At 35.9% G+C, this 18,411-nt stretch overlaps 3 protein-coding genes across 3 annotated transcripts; all 3 read left to right on the forward strand.

Annotated features, from left to right (window-relative positions):
- Positions 1-303: 303 nt before the first annotated feature.
- On the forward strand, positions 304-2,147 carry LOC127126560 (GDSL esterase/lipase At3g26430). The gene is made up of 5 exons (XM_051055507.1): positions 304-705; positions 847-1,059; positions 1,122-1,291; positions 1,400-1,670; positions 1,757-2,147. The coding sequence occupies exons 1-5, from the start codon at positions 444-446 to the stop codon at positions 2,017-2,019; spliced, it is 1,179 nt and encodes a 392-aa protein (XP_050911464.1). The 5' UTR covers positions 304-443; the 3' UTR covers positions 2,020-2,147.
- Positions 2,148-10,844: 8,697 nt separating this feature from the next.
- On the forward strand, positions 10,845-12,542 carry LOC127126561 (F-box protein SKIP24). Its single transcript, XM_051055508.1, has 5 exons — positions 10,845-11,374; positions 11,485-11,658; positions 11,792-11,954; positions 12,040-12,181; positions 12,308-12,542. Exons 1-5 carry the CDS (start codon positions 11,145-11,147, stop codon positions 12,334-12,336), a joined length of 738 nt encoding a protein of 245 aa, XP_050911465.1. The 5' UTR covers positions 10,845-11,144; the 3' UTR covers positions 12,337-12,542.
- Positions 12,543-16,316: 3,774 nt separating this feature from the next.
- On the forward strand, positions 16,317-16,958 carry LOC127126562 (probable histone H2B.3). Its single transcript, XM_051055509.1, has one exon. It carries the CDS (start codon positions 16,410-16,412, stop codon positions 16,827-16,829), a length of 420 nt encoding a protein of 139 aa, XP_050911466.1. The 5' UTR covers positions 16,317-16,409; the 3' UTR covers positions 16,830-16,958.
- The last annotated feature ends 1,453 nt before the right edge of the window (positions 16,959-18,411 follow it).

Genomic DNA, 18,411 nt, shown 5'->3' on the forward strand with positions numbered 1-18,411 from the left:
TATCCTTGAGACACGCCTAACATCTCTCTAAATAATATACTAATACTCAATTAAAAAACTTTTTTGTACAAGAAGTTCTATATTCCAAAATCTTACAATATGACTATGAAAGGATGGCAATAAATAAAAACAAAATACACATTTTTTTTACCTAAAATATCTCTTATTAACTCTAATAGGCTAACAATAAAAGAAAATATTTGAAGCATGTAATGTCTTTAAATGGATTACAATTGGTCGTAATAGCATTTCTTTTTATGGATAGTATAAAAGGAGTTTTGTCAATTAACTAAAAAACACCGTTAACAATAATCCACACATTTAAGTCCTTCTATATGTAATAATACTGGTAGCACGTGATGTGACCCAGTGACTGGATGTGACTTCACCTTCCCTATCTAAATTTCCCTAGCCCTTTTCGTTGTTCTTGTTACAGTAATAACATGAGGGTTATGATTAGTACTCTCTGGATATTGCTATTATATTGTTCAATTATTACAAATTATTCAGTAGTAGCAGTAGCAGTAGCAGGCGATGATTCAAAGAAGTGTGAATTTCCAGCAATATACAACTTTGGTGATTCGAATTCAGACACAGGAGGACTCTCGGCAGCCTTCGGTCAACCTGGCTATCCTTACGGAGAATCCTTCTTCCATCATGCTGCTGGTCGTTACTGTGATGGCCGTCTTCTTCTTGATTTCATTGGTACTACTTTTTTTCTTTCTCTCGCTACTGCTTTCTAAAACTTAGGATAAGATAATATTTTTATTTTCAACCTCAAAATGGTTTCACAAGAATGTAACTATACTGATTCAAACTTTTATTTTTCATATTGTGGATTGAAAGCTGAAAACCTAGACCTTCCATATTTGAATGCATTCCTTGATGCTGTTGGATCAAATTTTAGCCATGGAGCAAATTTCGCAACTGCTGGATCCACCATCAGACCTCAGAATACAACCCTTCATCAAGTTGGTGGTTTCAGTCCTTTCTCTTTGAATGTTCAATTCTATCAGTTCAATGATTTTCACCGCAGGACCCAAATTTTTCGCAAGAAAGGTAATAATGAATGCATACATGTCTTATTATTCGTCGTCCTGAACAATTTTTTTCCCTCTTAGGTGGAATATACAAAACATTGTTACCAAAAGCAGAAGATTTTTCTAGGGCGTTATACACATTTGATATCGGTCAAAATGATTTGGCATCCGGTTATTTTCAAAACATGTCGATAGATCAAGTTAAAGCTTATGTTCCCGATGTTTTGGATCAATTCAAGTACGTAGTAAAGGTAATGGTCCATTTTGATTTTTGATGCAGTTGGTGTAAACTTATAAAGGAATTATAATAGTGCATATGTTATGTTTGTGTAAATGCTTGCATTGATGTGTATATATAGAATATATATGAAAATGGAGGAAGATCATTTTGGATTCACAATACTGGTCCTGTTGGATGTTTGCCATATATCATAGAACTTCACAAAGTAAAACCAGATGAATTCGACAAAGCGGGATGTGCGATCCCGTATAATGAAGTGGCTAAGTTCTTCAATCATGAATTGAAATCGGCTGTCGTTCAACTCAGAAAAGAACTTCACTTGGCTGCTATAACCTATGTTGATGTTTACTCAGTCAAGTACTCTTTGATTAGTCAAGCAAAGAAACATGGTAAATTTTGAACTGTTATGTATTATTGGGCGGGTTTGGTTCACGAAATGTTTTTTTTATGGTTTTGTTATTACTGATTATAACAGGTTTTAAGGAACATTTGAGAGCTTGTTGTGGACATGGTGGGAAGTACAACTATAATAAGAAGATTGGATGTGGAGGAAAGGTTAAGATTGATGGAAAAGAGATTTTGATTGCAAAACCATGCAAAGATCCATCTGTTGTGGTGAATTGGGATGGTGTTCATTTAACTCAGGCGGCTAATAAATGGGTGTTTGACCAAATTGTTGATGGTTCTTTTTCTGATCCTCCTATTCCTTTGAACATGGCTTGTCACAAACACCTTTGATTAATGGATTTACCAAAAACATGTTACACGAGAAAACTTGTTTCTTAGTTTGATAGGATTTTATTGGAGCAGGAAAATTGAGAACTAAGGATTCTGAGTTTAATAGAATGTTTACTGATGTTTGTTTCTTCCTTTTCTCTTTTGAACAATTGATTTTGGATAGAATTGATGGTTGCTTCCTTTTTTTCCTTACTGAACAATTGAGTTGTGAATGAATGAGATAGAAATATAGTTTTGAATAATATATTATGGCATAATTTGATTACAAGTATAGTTAGAAAAGAAAATTAATTAGACAGACATTACATTTCTATAACATTAACAACATTTAAACTAAAACATCAATAAAAATTAGAGCAATAAATATGGTTTATTTGTTCATACATAGGGTCGGGTCCTTGCAGTGGCTGCATAGGTGTTGTGGTTGCAGAGCTGGATCTAAATGTAAAAGGGGCAGTTGGATTTAACTTGTAGATCTAACCGCTCTATAGTTGTAGCATTAATGTAAAGTTTACCAAATAATTTCACCACATAAAAAAGCTTAATTTTATGCACGAAATCAACTTATCTCCAATGTCATGAATGAATTATCTATGGCTTTTAATCTAAGACATGCGTTTCTAATTCACACAATAGAAGTGAATTGAGATCAATTGAGGATTTTAGTGGCCCTACTGCTCTAGTTTTAGGAGAAGAGAATTTGCAAACACTCTACCGTTCAAGGAAGTGACAATCGTATGTAAGAGATTTTAGAGTAAAAGTAAAAATAATGTGTTCTGATGCATTCATTATACTTTTTGTTAATTGAAATAAAATTTTGTTTTTACCTTTCCAAATAATTAACAGAATTTATTTCTTTAGAGTCACTTTAGTTGTATCATTTTATTCTCAATGTATAAATACTTGTGTAATATTCCAATTCAAAATTAATGCAAAAATCTATACTCATCCAATATTACTCTTTTCTTTAATTTTCTCTCAACTTCATCTTCCTCAATTTTCTTTTCTTCCACCATTGTCAAACCTTCAAATTTCAGTTTTATGTTCTAACATTTGACATCAAGAGCCTTGGTTATCGATCCTAATCCGCTGCAACAATGGCAACCGTTTCCAATGATCGAATTCCCACCAATCTCCCAATTCTTGATTCGAAGAACTATGATAAATGGGCAAAACAAATGAGGGTTTTGTTTGGTTATCAAGAGGTGCTTGAGATCGTCGTCAATGGAGTTACACAATTAGGGGCAGAGGCTACCGACATTCAAAGAGCTACACACAAAGAAGAGAAGAAGAAGGATTACAAAGCCCTATTCTTATTCATTTGTGTGTTGATAACGACAATTTTGAGAAGGTTAGCGATTGTGAATCGGCGAAGCAAGCATGGGAAATCTTGGAGAAAGCATATGTCGGTGCCGTCAAAGCGAAGGTTGTAAGGTTACAAACTTACAAGCGACAATTCGAGTTAACACAAATGGAAGACAAAGAAACGATCAACGACTACATTACGCGCACTACCCGGTTAGTTAATCAAATCAAATCTTGTGGGGAAACGATTCTTGAGCAGAATGTTGTATCGAAAGTATTGCGTTCGTTAACGTCATGTTTCGACAACATAGTTGTGGCTATTGAAGAATCAAAGGATCTAACAACTTTGAGCAAGGATGAATTGCAAAGTTCGTTAGAGGCACATAAACAAAGGATGGATGAGAGAGGCGCCGACACACTTCTAGTAATGATCACGGAGGGGAGTTATGGCATTACAGATGTTCCGGGCAACAGCTACAGTAGTGACAGTCTGCGGGACAACAATTGTACCGTTCCGGAAAATAGCGAGAAAATGCATTCGGATCAAAATGCATTGGTTACCGTTCGTGATGGAGTCCAAGGGAGAGATGAGTGGTACTTGGATTCCGGTTGATCAACACATATGATGGGTCGAAAAGATTGGTTTGTGCAAATCAATCAAGCAGCAAAAAGTAAAGTCAAATTTGCCGACGACACAACTTTAAGCGCCGAAGGGGTAGGAGATGTTTTGATCGAAAAGAGGAATGGTGGGCATTCAAGGATCAAAGATGTCTTGTATATACCGGGAATTAAGTGTAATCTTTTAAGCATTGTCCAATTACTTGAAAGAGGATACAAAATTCGGTTGGAGGACAAGATTTTATGCGTTTTGGATTCAAATGGTGTGTTGATTCTAAAAGTGCCGATGGCTGCCAATAGAACCTTTAAGGTTGAGTTAAAGGTTATGGAGCATCGTTGTCTAGCTACCGCGGCAAGTAGAGATGAGTGGTTATGGCATTACCGTCTTGGTCACCTTGATTTTAGGGATCTAAGAAAGTTGCAACAAAGTGAAATGGTAACGGGGATGCCACACATTAGTATTCCAACTCAATTGTGTGAGGAATGTGTGAAGGCTAAACAACATAAGAATGTGTTTAGCAAAGATGCGGGTCGAAGAACCAAAGGCTTACTTGAGGTGGTATGTTCCGACGTTTGCGGACCGATGCAAGTAGAGACTTATGGTGGCAATCGATATTTTGTTACGTTCATTGACGATTTTAGTAGGAAGCTTTAGACATATCTTATCAAGAGAAAAGATGAGGTATTTGGAGTTTTCAAGAATTTCAAATCCATGGTGGAGCGCCAAAGCGGTCGGAAGCTTAAAATTCTCAAAACGGATGGTGGAGGTGAGTATACCTCTAGTGAGTTTGGGAAGTTTTGTGATCTTGAGGGAATTGTACGTGAGGTGGTGCCTCCGTATACGCCTCAACAAAACGGGGCTGCCGAGAGCAAAAATCGTACAATAATGAACATGGTGCGTAGTATGCTTTATGGGAAAAATCTGCCTAAGGAATTGTGGGGTGAGGTCGTGTCTACAGCCACCTACTTGTTGAATAGGTGTCCCACTAAGAAGCTGGAGAAACTCACACCAGAAGAGGCTTGGAGTGGCTTCAAACCGAATTTGAATCATTTGCGCGTTTTTGGATCGATTGCATATCGTCATGTACCGGACCAACTTCGAAAGAAATTGGATGATAAGGGTGAGAAGTTGATATTTGTAGGATATCACTCTACTGGAGGGTACAAGTTGTTTGATGGAAAAAATCGGAAGATCGTCATAACCTGGGATGTGACTTTTGATGAAGTAAAAAATGCAGAAAATGTTGCAGTAACAGATTACCCTACTGGGAGTAATCGATTACTCACAGAAAAATAGCAGCAGCAGTTTTTTGAGATCTCTGATCCGAAGGCTTCCGACACCGCTGTACCAGCACCTACAGTAACGCAAAATGGTGTTGTTAATAATGGTAGACTAGTGAGGCAAAGAGCATTGCCTCATAGACTTCGAGATTACGAAAGATTCCAAGATAACGAAGTGAATAACGATGGTGATTTTGTTCATTTCGCACTTATGGCCGAATCCGAACCGGTAAATGAGGAAGAAGCCTTAAGTGATCCTAAGTGGATATGTGCAATGAAAGAGGAACTGGAATCTATTGAGAAAAACTGTACTTGGGAGTTGGTCGATTTACCACTTGGAAAGAAACCGATAGGTGTACGATGGGTCTATAAGGTTAAAGCAAATCCCAAAGGTGAAGTAATCAAGCACAAAGCTCGACTAGTGGCGAATGGGTTCTTGCAACGAGAAGGTATAGACTATGAGGAGGTATTCACACCAGTGGCTAGATTATAGACTATTTGTTTGGTTGTTGGTATTGCGCATAGCAACAATTGGATGGTTTACCAAATGGATGTCAAATCTGCGTTTTTGAATAGTCCTCTTGTTGAGGAAGTCTATGTGGAGCAGCCACCCGGTTTCGTGATAAAAGATCAAGAGATGAAGTATTACAAGCTACACAAGGCATTGTATGGTTTGAAACAAGCTCCAAGAGCTTGGAACAAATGTATTGACGACTTTCTTATTGACATTGGTTTCAAACGATGTGTATCCGAACATGGAGTTTATGTGAGATCGGATACGAATGATGGTGTGATTATACTTTGCTTGTATGTTGATGATCTCTTGATTACGGGCAGCCATGACAAGAGTGTTTCAAGGTTCAAAAGTGAGCTCATTAGAGAGTTTGAGATGACGGACCTTGGTGTCATGAATTACTTCCTTGGCATAGAGTTTCACAAGTCAAAAGTGGGGTTGCTTATGCACCAAAGGAGGTATGCTCTAGATATTTTGAAAAAGTGTGATATGGAGCATTTTAATGCTTCTATTACACCTTGTGAGGCTAGAGTGCAGCTGTCCAAAAGTGATGAGGATGATGATGTCGATCCAACGCTTTACTGGAGCTTGATTGGATCGTTACGGTATTTGTGCAATACACGACCGAATTTGGCTTTTAGTGTCGGTATTACGAGTAGATTCATGGAGAGACCGAAGGTGTCTCACTCGGAGGCGGTCAAGAGGATCCTTAGATATGTGAAAGGTACTCTTGGTTGCGGAATTCTCTTTCCCGCATCGAACACGGGGCGTAAGTGCAATTTACTTGGCTACACCGATTCTAATTGGTACGGAGATAAAGATGACCGAAAATCGACGGCGGGGTACATCTTTATGTTTGGTAGTACACCAATCTCTTGGTGTTCAAAAAAGGAACCGGTTGTAGAACTCTCTTCTTGTGAGGCCGAGTATATTGTGGCGTCGTTAGGTGCGTGCCAAGCTGTGTGGCTTATGAATCTATTGAAGGAATTGGGATGTGGTAATGATGTTGCCACCACACTGTTTGTAGACAATGTTTCCGCAATAAATCTTGCGAAGAATCCGATTGCACACGGAAGGAGCAAGCATATTGAGATGCGGTTTCATTATTTGAGAGAATTGGTTGGTGATGGAAAGCTTAGATTGAGCTATTGCCGAAGCGAAGACCAAGTCGCGGATTTGTTAATAAAGGGTGTGGCAAATGATGTGTTCAAGAGGCTAAAGAAGTGCTTGAGCATGGTGGACTTGGAGCAACTAAAGTTAGGTGGTGTGTTAATTGAAATAAAATTTTGTTTTTACCCTTCCAAATAATTAACAGAATTTATTTCTTTAGACTCACTTTAGTTGTATCATTTTATTCTCAATGTATAAATACTTGTGTAATATTCCAATTCAAAATTAATGCAAAAATCTATACTAATCCAATATTACTCTTTTCTCTAATTCTTTCTCAACTTCATCTTCCCCAATTTTCTTTTCTTCCACCATTGTCAAACCTTCAAATTTCACTTTTATGTTCTAACACTTTTGTAGTGAGGTTCTAGGATCTTTCAAGAACCTAGAACCTTATGTTTATTACAGTTGTACCAGATGACATGTGTTTAAAGATATCTAGAAGTATGATATGACACTCTTCCACATTCTGAATGCTTAGTGTTTTTCTATAGCAAGTTCATTTTATGATTATGTGGTACTAGAATCTTATTTGTGGATATCTTTCTTAGTGGAATGACGTCAATAGTCCTTAATTGTCTAATTTGATGACCTTTAGAACCTTCGTAGTTATGTAAATCATAAGGGTGATATCATTTTATGGTTCTTAAAAACCCTGAGTCGTTTAGGGGCGGTCCTATCAGGGAGTTGCAAGTAGGTGAATGTCTTTTCTTACTTTGTGTGAACCTTTCTTCAAGTATGTGTGTGCTTTTATTTTTTTGGTCTTTTTTATGGATGATCAAAGGGTTTGAGTGCCTTGCTAGAATGGCCTCATGAACGTTTTCTATTGGCTAACGCCATATTTATTCTTTAGGATTTAAGGAATCATTTTCCTTTGGTGCTCTGTATTCTTTTCAATAATAATAAATCTTTGTCAATTTGCTTCTGAATTATGTTGATCTTCTTTGCCCCCTTGTAACTAATAGTCTTGGGAATATGAATTCTTTGTGTACGGGCACATTTAATGTTATTCTTCAAAGTCAATGTGTGGTGATTAAGGCATATAGAGTTGATGTGTAATGATTTACAAAATTGGGAATTTTGTTCTTGGCATTGTCATGCGGCTCTTGGTTACTAGTCCTAGTGTCTTTGGGTTAGACTTTGTTCATTGAGTTATATTTTGGGTTTTGTAGTCCAAAAAACTTCAATAAAAAAGGAGTATATCTTTCTTGATTTTTTCTTTCTCTTTCGGTCTAAACATTGAAACTTTGAAACTATGTATATTCCTAAATGATTCTTCTTATATTTCTATTTCATCATCCATTTGTTTCTTATTCATTGAGTTCTTTGTTGCTTCCATTACTATGTAATTTTCTAGGAAACCATCATTATCAAGCTTCCATCTTCTTATAACTTTCCATAATTTCTTTTACTCTTCTTGATACGTTTCAGGATCTCTTTTACTAGTAAGTTTGTATTTTATATTTTTGAGTTTTTAATAGTGCCTTCTTGATCTTGTTAAATGGCGACACATTGTCTTTTTATGGTGGTGATTCCTCCTTATGATGGCGATGCCTCTTTGTATCACATTATCATCCCTTTAGTAGTTCTTTCAATTTTGAAAAACTTATTAAAGGGGTTTTAACGTGTTGTGCTCGGAAAAATAAAGGGTGTGTTATATCTTATCATTTTCTCGTCTTATTTTATGAACATGTTGGTGTGGCTAAGGAACCATGATTTCCTCCTAGCGGACCTAATATCCTTGCTCTCATTAGGGTTGTATGATTATGTTTTGGATGTGTTGTTGTGATGTTCAAATATGAATTTGTGATTGATTTTGTTGATTAATTGATTAGTTATGCATATGTTTTTTTTTGTCATTGATGAATATATGAAACTTTGAATATGAGTGTAAATGCTAGTGAATGTGATGATTGAATTGTATGACAAATTGCATGTTAATTGTTGTATACGTTATGGTAATTGTAGGTAGTTGGTGTATGAAGTTAGATATCTAAAATAAGTTATTTAGGCGTGTTAGGGCATGTTTTGATGGGGTTTAAAAGTGATTAAAACTGCTGAAACATGAAATTTTGGAAAACTTACAGTGACCAATCGATTGACAGGGGAGAAGCAATTGATTGATTCCTTTTGAAAACACAAAAAAATTAGACAATAGCTTTGGAGCAATTGATTGGTCCCCTTGAAAATTTGAGAAAAATGAAGTCAGTGAGATGAGGATAATTGATTGGTCCCTTGTGTCAATCGATTGGTCCTCTGTGTCAATTGATTAGTTCATTGCATCAATTGATTGATTCACTTGTTATTTTATCCATAACTCTAGCTACATGACTCCAATGGAGATGCAGTTTGAAGCGTTGGAAAGCTAACGCGCAAAACTACCCCATGATAGTGCTTGGTGGGATATTTAATTTGTAGTCATGTGTTCATTATAGGAATGTATATAATGACATGTATGATGAATTAGTGAGTCATTGTGCTTACTTAACGATGAGTTGATGTTATAATGATTTAACATGATTGAATGTTGTGTGAATATGCATTTGATGTGGTGCTTATATTTGGTGTTGTTTATTAATTATCGTGACGTTAATCAATTATTGTGTAGTGAGTATAATGCTATGCATCATCGTGGTGATTGTATGGTGATAATTTTGATGATTATTTGGGTGGTAATTTTGGTGATAATACATGTTGTTGAGAGTCATGCATCATGGTGTAAAAGCTTCAGTCCAATTTTGGTGTGCTTTGATCAAGTGGTATGGATTCAGGAGCGAGTAGCTGATTCCATATGTGAATCAGTGAAGCGTTACTTATGGTGATAGTAGAATTTTGGTGTGCTATGGTTTGATGGTGTGGTTTCAGGAGCGAGTAGCTGGTTCCATATGGGAATCAGTGAAACGTTACTTATGGTGATAGTATCGATTTGGCATGCTCTGGTTTTATGGTGTGGATTCAGGAGCGAGTAGCTAATTTCAATGAGGAATTAATAAATCGTTATTATATGGTGACTAGTAGCGATTTTGGTGTGCTTTGGTCCTATGGTGGGGATTCAGGAGTGAGTAGTTGGTTCTAAATAGAAATGGGTGAAGCATTACTTATGGTGATAGTAACGGTATTGGTGTGCTTTGGTCCTATGTTAGGGATTCAGGAGCGAGATGGACATGTGTTGTCCATGAATGGTACCGCATGCAAAATGAGTCAGTTGTGACGTTCATCGCATACATGTTTACATATGTAATTGATTGTTCTTGGTGTTTTTGACTAGTTGAGAATATCTGACGTAGTTAATAAGTTAGTGTGAATAGTGTGTGTACCTGATGAATATGCATGTTGTTATGAATGGGTGTGAGACACCTTATTATACATTAGTGGTTTGTAGTGCTTTGATCGTGTAAGATTGAGGACGGGAGTTTGTTATGTTTTATGTTGTTGTTGCTTTCGTTGTTTTGGAAATCATCACTTTATTTATAAAGTTGTTATGAAATGTTTTTCCACTGCGTAGTTTTCAAATGATTTGATATGTTTTTGAAGGATTGTCGTTGGTGACATCTTAAATTATCGCGTAAACCTTTTAAAATAAGTTTCGAGGTTTATGGTGTTTCATAATGCACCAACAACATTTCAACGGTGTATGCTGGCCATCTTTTCTAGCTTGATTGAAAAGTGCATTGAGGTATTCATGGACGACTTCTCAGTTTTCGGCCCTTCTTTTGATCTATGTTTGGAAAAATTGAGCACCATACTGAAGCGGTGTGTGGAAACAAATTTGATTCTTAACTAAGAGAAGTACACCTTTATGGCGACCGAAGACATAATACTCGGCCACACAAAATAATTAAAAGGCATTGAAGTGGATAGAGTAAAAATGAAAGTAATTGAGAAACTCCCACTACCATTAAATATCAAAGGAACCAAAAGCTTCTTAGACCGTGCAAAATTCTATCGATAATTTATCAAGATTTCTCAAAGATCATCAAGCCTTTAAACAACTGATTGAATAAAGATAAGTCATTTATTTTTGATAATGCATGTTTGCTTGCTTGAAGGTTTAAAAAGATAAAAAATATAAGACTAAAAAGCACTTAAACAAAAACAAAAGAACAATTTGGGTCAAACGGTGCACATAGTATGCACGGGTGTAACTAGCAAAAGTCTGTAAATTTCACATTAGAGATTGCCGGTACCGGTGCGGAAAAGGCCACACAACAATCGGCAACTTTGTTGATTTTCGAAAATGGTTTCTCTCCCTGACGAACTTTGGAGCAGAATTCTCGAAATCGGTATCGGAAACAGCACTTTGACCTACAAGGACCTCTGCTGCGTCTCCATCACATCCCGTCTCCTTCGACGCCTCTCCTCCGAACACTCTCTTTGGAACCGCCTTCTCTCCTCCGACTTCCCTCTTTCACCTTCTTATTTTCCTTCTTCTTCATCGTCTTCTTCCAAATCCCTTTATAAACTCAGGTAATTTTGAAATTCTGGGTTTATGAGTCTTTATTCTTTGATTTTTACATCTGGATCGATGTAAAGTTCATTTTTAATTCAATTAATTTATACTTCATTTTGGTGATTAGGTTTGAGATAGACAAGGAGAGGAAAATAGCAGCTCATAAGAGGGCTATACTGAGAAAAGAAAGCCAGATTTCCGAACATTCTAGAAGGCTCCATGATATTCAGAAACTCGTGTCTCAAGAAAAAATCAAAGCTATTCAAACTTCTCATGAGTTCTCACATTTGCTTAGGGTCAGGTACCATATAGGATTTGGCCAATTGTTCTTGTTGTGATTGTTATAGCATTATAGGCCTGTTGCATTTATTAATTTGCCTTGGTATCTTTTGTGTGTGTTTTGTTGATATGAGTTTTGGGGTTTGTTCTTGTAGAGAAGCTTCTGTAGCTTTGAATGTATGGCAACCCGAGGTTGTCCGGGGTCGGCAAAAGCAGATGGTGGAACAATGTGGTGTGCCCGCCGAATCTCGGATCCGTACGCTGGAGATGGAACTTAAGCTTTGTAAGCAGCAGATTATGGGGTTGGAGAAGTCTCATGTAAGTATTGATGTTAGTATATGACATGTTATCTATGAAGGGGCGAGAGTAGTTGTTAGTGTTACTTATACGAAATTGTACCCAGAGAGACGAAAAACGCAGGCTTGATGCTGCAAAAAAAGAGTTGGAATCTATGAAGTATCATCCTCTCCAGGAGAAGAAGCGCGTGAGTGGAGGGGAGAATGAACGGATCGTCAAGCAAAAGAAGTTGAAAAACTGCAATAGCTGTGAGTCTGGCATCGTTAGTTATTGTTTTGATTACTGCTTATGTTGGAAGTGCATGCTCTTATCGGTCATTTGTCTCATTGTTTAGTTTGGTTGCAAACACTAAGCTACCTTCTTTGATTGTGCAGTGCGTGAAAAACAATACAAAACACAATGAGTCGATGTACATTTTGCAACATGATGCCAAGAAGAATGCTATATTGCTCTAAATTTAAGAATTTGATGTCATTGATGCAACACTGTATTCTATGCTCTGCTGCTACTTATATGATGAACACTAGTAAATATCATATTGTACAAACTCTGCTGCTACTTGTATGTACGTTTGTGCTGTTTATTGAGAACCTTAATTTTTATGCTTTACTAGTGGTTGGAGAACTTATGTGTTAAACATGATACTGCAGGAGTTGTTAAGTGAACTTTTGTGTCAGTTTTCTTCTGTTACATAGTACTGATCAAGACTATAAAAGTTGTTATAGAAATTAGTTAGTTGAGAATCTTACAAGGCTATTTGAATAGTCAAGAAAATGCAGTGTAGAGTTGATTATATTATTGATCATTGTAAGCAATTGTGAATAGAATAGTGAGTATAATACAAAGGAGAAAATCTTGATTTTTTTTCCTGAAATAACCATTTTTTTCCTATTATATTTCAAACTAACCATCTTTCTCTCATAAATTCCATTCTACTAGGTGTCTTCCAAACCGAATCGTCAAACCAAAACTGAACTGAAGTTAAAATATCATTAAAATAACAGAACCGTTATGTTTGTTCAGTGAGAACTGAAATGAATCGTGAAACCATTTTTCATAAACCCTTGTTCAAAATAAAAATAATACAATCCATAAAACCAATTTTTTTGGCGAGCACAATAACCAAAAAAATTTAGAGTCCCATCACACTTTTTGAAAATAAAACAATAAATCAGATAAATACCCGCATACGTAAACAACCAAAATGGTTTTCATGGAGTACCATGGACGTGAGGGTGCTAATATTTTCCCCTTGCGTAATCGACTTCCGAACCCAAGTCTCGGTTGTGAGACTGATTCCTTATTCCTTTTTGTGCTTCCCGTGCGCATCTCTTTCTCGAGGATTTTATTGACTATTTCTCCTCTTTGATAGAGGTAAACCAAATAAAATTCGGTGACGACGCTTCTGATATTGCCTTCGATAGACAACTCTTTAGTCCCAGTTTCCCTCACTCTGATTAAAACCTCGGTGGCGACAACATGATTCAGATTGGTTTGTATTGGAGGGAGATTTTTGACCGTAAAATGTAGAATTATATTTTCACAATATCCTTGGTGTACGTCTAGTATCTATCAAGTCAATTTTGGCCGAAACGGATTTTGTAGTCACATATGAGTATTTAAGTGCTATGGATTCTTTAAGTCTTTATATTAAATTTGATGCATTTACACAATTTTCATATTTGCTAGCATCGTACTTGAGGACAAACAAAGATTCAAATATGAGGGAGTTTGATAACCACAAAACACATCGTATTTTCGACTCGATTCACGTGATATTTTATCTTATTTTGTCTCCTTTTTATGGTGTTATACTGGTATATTATGCCTGTTTCAGGTATTTTCCAATGAGGGACATTCGTGCGAGAAATCAGGACGAAAATGACGAAAAATTGAGAAAAGACCAAATTTCTGCACTCATGGCGTTTGCCATGACGTGACAGTGATGGAGCGACTTAAGCATAAAACAAAAGTTAAAAGGGGCTCACTTCGGCGCTCATGGCGTTTACCATGACGTGGCAGTCATGGAGCGACTTAAGCATAAAACAAAAGTTAAAAGGCATGGCGTTCGCCATAAGACCATGGTGTTCGTCATAGACTTCAAAAGTCATGTTATTTCCATTTTGAACTCACGACATTCACCATGGACTTTGAGGCCAGAAAAATAACAACATAAAGACCAAGCTCTCTCCCACTTCATCACATTTTTCTCCCACAATTCCAACACGATTTTGAGACGATTTCACCAGTTTCTAGCTCTATAAATAGCCTTAGGATTTAGTTTTTCATGATTAGATAATTAATTTTAAGCAGAAAATCCACCATTGTAAAGTAGTTTTTTCTCACATTGAGGAATTACTACACTTTAGCATCTTAATCTAGGAAGTTTTGGTACGCACTTGGATCGATAGTAAGATAATTTTGTCGGAATTATTTTCAAAATTCAATTACAGAATTTTATTGCTTCCAGATTTTATTTGCAGGTTCCAATTTATTTATCAATTTTTAATATTTGTCTTCATTCTGCACTATTATTATTATTAATATTGTTACTACTTTTTATTTTTGTTCTTCGTACTGCTCAATACCATATATATATATATATATATATATATATATATATATATATATATATTATATATATATATTATATATATATATATATATATATATATATAAAACCACTGTTTTTATTCTAAAATCAAATAAATTTTATGTTCAGATTGGTTTATTTACAATTCAGTAGTAGTATGTCAATTCTAATAATTATGTTCGGCTAAACTCTTAGATTTCGGGATGTGAGGACCGTTGTTCTGACAGAACTCGGTAAAATAAAATATCACTTATTTTTAATATTAAAATAATATTCTAGTTCTAAATTTTGTTTCGAAAAGTTAAAATTTTCTTGTAGATAAACAACCATGCTTGATTAATATAATCGACATAATATGGGATGTCAACGCATACTAGCTTAAAATGTTGCAAGTGTTGCTCATATTCCACCACCCGCTTAGAATACATAATCTTACTCCATAAACCTGTCATTGACTCTTGTCTCTTATCCTCATCGAGCAACTTGCATTTTGCCCAAACATTTTAAACAATGTGAAGTATACATAACATGTTAAATGATGTTGGAAAAAGAATTTCAATTGCATTCATCAAAGTAAGTTGTCAATCAATTATCGTAACCTTGAAAATCAACATCTTCGAGCTAAATAACTCCATAAGAATCTCTAGTTGATGTAGCACAGAAGGTCAACATAGTTTCCCATTCAGGTTCCGACTAAGCAAACCTAACACATAAGGTCAACTTTGTTGATGTAACACCTAAAATTTCAAGTAGTGGGAGTTGATATCTATTGGTTTTGTTCATGGAGTCGAACATTAGCATCAAATGAAACATATTCAAAAGTTTCACTGAATCACGACGTGTCCAAAATACATCCCCCTGAACATCAGAACCTTCCGTAATTCTTGTCCAATACACATGTTTCCCACTGTGAATTAAACTCAAGGGGGTTGCATTTTGGTGTATGGATCTCTCGTAGTAAAATGATGTGTATCTTGTGCTCTGTACGCTTGCGTGACATTCTTCTGCATTATGGATTATGATATTTCAATACACCAATTATAAACCTCGGTGCCATGTGGTGTTTCGTCATATCATTCACAATCAATCTTTCACATGATTAAGTGACCAACAATATCAGAACCACCTAATTTTGTTGTTAGATCATGATAATGAATACCAAATATAACCCTAATGCCAACTACGACCACTAGGAACATATTTAAGCTTAAAAGGATCTTTCATCCTTTTATTTCCATCTACATTAGTTTTTTTTTCTACTAACAAAACATTTTTAACCTACTAATTTTTAAGGGGTGAAAAGGCATGTCAATCCAATAGACAACGTATTTCATTTTGTATAATATATCTCATTTAATAGAATAAGACCATATATAAAATACCATAATTTATATATACACAATATATACCACATTTAATATAAATATTTGATGTATTATTTATAATGCACTCCATATTTACTTTTTTTTCTCTTGAATGATAAGTTGATAATGATTAATTAATAATATTTTTTTAAAAAAACTGCAAAAATTTCAAAAATATAAATTATGAGAAGAGTAAACTTGAATTATCGAAAATATGTAGGGGCGAAGGTGTAGTAGACGTTGCAGCAGAAGGTAAAATTCTCAAATAAGTGGCAATCTCGTAGTATTTTATCAACGAATAAAATGCAATCTCCACGGTCAGTAAGAGCAATATCAATCAACGAAATATAAATACGACACGTCATCGATCCGCACAGTGCAGTTTATTCCAATCAGAACTCTTCTCATAATCCTATATATATATTCTCTTCATTCCTCACAAATCATTCAACACTCCATCTCTGTATCAACCTCTCTTTTCTTCCTACGACCAACCCATCAATTCAACCAACATCACCAATGGCTCCAACAAAGGCCGAGAAGAAGCCAGCCGAGAAGAAACCCGCAGCAGAGAAATCCCCTGCAGAGAAGAAACCTAAGGCTGAGAAGAAGATCTCGAAGGAAGGAGGAAGCGACAAGAAGAAGAAGAAATCCAAGAAGAGCGTTGAGACCTACAAGATCTACATCTTCAAGGTTTTGAAACAGGTTCATCCTGATATCGGAGTCTCCAGCAAGGCTATGGGAATCATGAATAGTTTCATCAACGACATCTTCGAGAAACTAGCTCAAGAATCCTCTCGTTTGGCTAGGTATAACAAGAAGCCAACTATTACTTCAAGGGAGATTCAAACCGCTGTTAGATTGGTACTTCCTGGTGAATTGGCCAAACACGCCGTTTCCGAGGGTACAAAGGCCGTCACCAAATTCACCAGTTCTTGAATTATGTGATATGGTACCTCCCTGTTAGGTTTAATTTGTTTTTTTTTTTGTTAAATTAGGGTTTATCTGGAGATTGTTGATGAAATGTAATGAATTTTAGTTTTAATAAATGGTGTTTAAAATTGTTCATATGATTGTTTTATTTTTTTTTTCCATATATTCTTTCCAATTGATTCTGGCTTGTTAAACGAATAATTCATTTGTTTGTTGATCCCTACGTTACATTCTGATGACGTTTCCTTGCAATTTTGTAATTGGATATAAAATTTTCTAGTATAACTCTTGTTGCACCCTGTCCCCTTTTGTTCCTTTTGTTATTATTTGTTTAACACTTGATTTGAAAATTTGGATTGACTCATGGCATACATTACATGTAAATAATTGTATCTAGACATGCGTGTATGCTTCTCTCTGCCAAGACATAAGTGATTAAGAATTTCGTTCAACTGCTCGATATGCCCTTTCCTAGGCATTAGAACATTTGAACGGCCTATGTTCTTACCCTTAGGTGTAAATTCCTTAGGGAAACTTGCATATCAATGGATGGAATATTCCAGACCTGCAAGTTTCCATAGGAATGGAAAAGTGCTCAAATGTTTATTTTGTGGCTTCAACCCATGCTCTCTAGTGAGATTTTTGATCAAACGCTTCTTGTGGCTTCAATCCAATGCATTCTAGTTAGATTTTTGGCCGTGTTCTTGTATGTGCTCATTCTTATGAACTATGCGGTAAACTTCTTGACTTTTTTCAAAAACAAATGCGTGCTATGGCACAACAATTACATGTTGAATTACGGTTCACGTTTCTTGAAAATCGTATTGTTCAAGAATACCTACTACATATTCATCTTCTCATTGATAACCTAGAGTATCAATTGGAGATCCTGAACCTATTAATCAACAAGTTGTTTCTGTTATTTCTGTTATTTATGTTGTCGTGAGTTTGAAACTATTGATATTGATGATTTTGTGGCACTTTTACTTGTTCATGAAATTCGTCTTGACAAGTTCAAGAACATAATTGTTGAAGAGGTTGCATCTCTTAAACCTTGTTCATGCATCTCCTTCCCAACCTAGTAGCGATCAACTTGCACCTCAATCCTCTGCACCACCATCCACTAGTCCCGATACGTCTCAAATTGGCTCTAATTGTGGCCGTGGAGGAAGAAATGGAAGAGGTCATGACATGATAAGGGGGATTATTTCTCTTATATTCAATGTAAGATTTGTTTTAAATTTGGTCATCTAGCCTTTTCTTGCTGGAATTGTTTTATTCAGATTTTCTGGGCCACAATTCCTTTGAATTATCAGGAGTTTTTCTGCAAATTACACCAACTCTTATATTCCATTCTCACATGGAACTCCCAACAATGGTCCAAATGCTAGTGGTTATCCCTTTAGTTATGGTCACTCCAACACCTACCTGGACATGTCCTGAGCGGGTGACCTAGTTACAACTCAGTCAAAACTTTAAATTGTTTAAAAATAAGGAAGGCATCAGATTTAGCTTTTATAGGCAAACCCAATACATTCCCTATAAGATCTCCTTAGTACCTTAAGAAAAACCTAGGAATCACTCATAG

Source organism: Lathyrus oleraceus, chromosome 3, assembly GCF_024323335.1.
Source record: "Lathyrus oleraceus cultivar Zhongwan6 chromosome 3, CAAS_Psat_ZW6_1.0, whole genome shotgun sequence".
In the NCBI taxonomy this organism is placed as follows: Eukaryota; Viridiplantae; Streptophyta; class Magnoliopsida; order Fabales; family Fabaceae; genus Lathyrus; species Lathyrus oleraceus.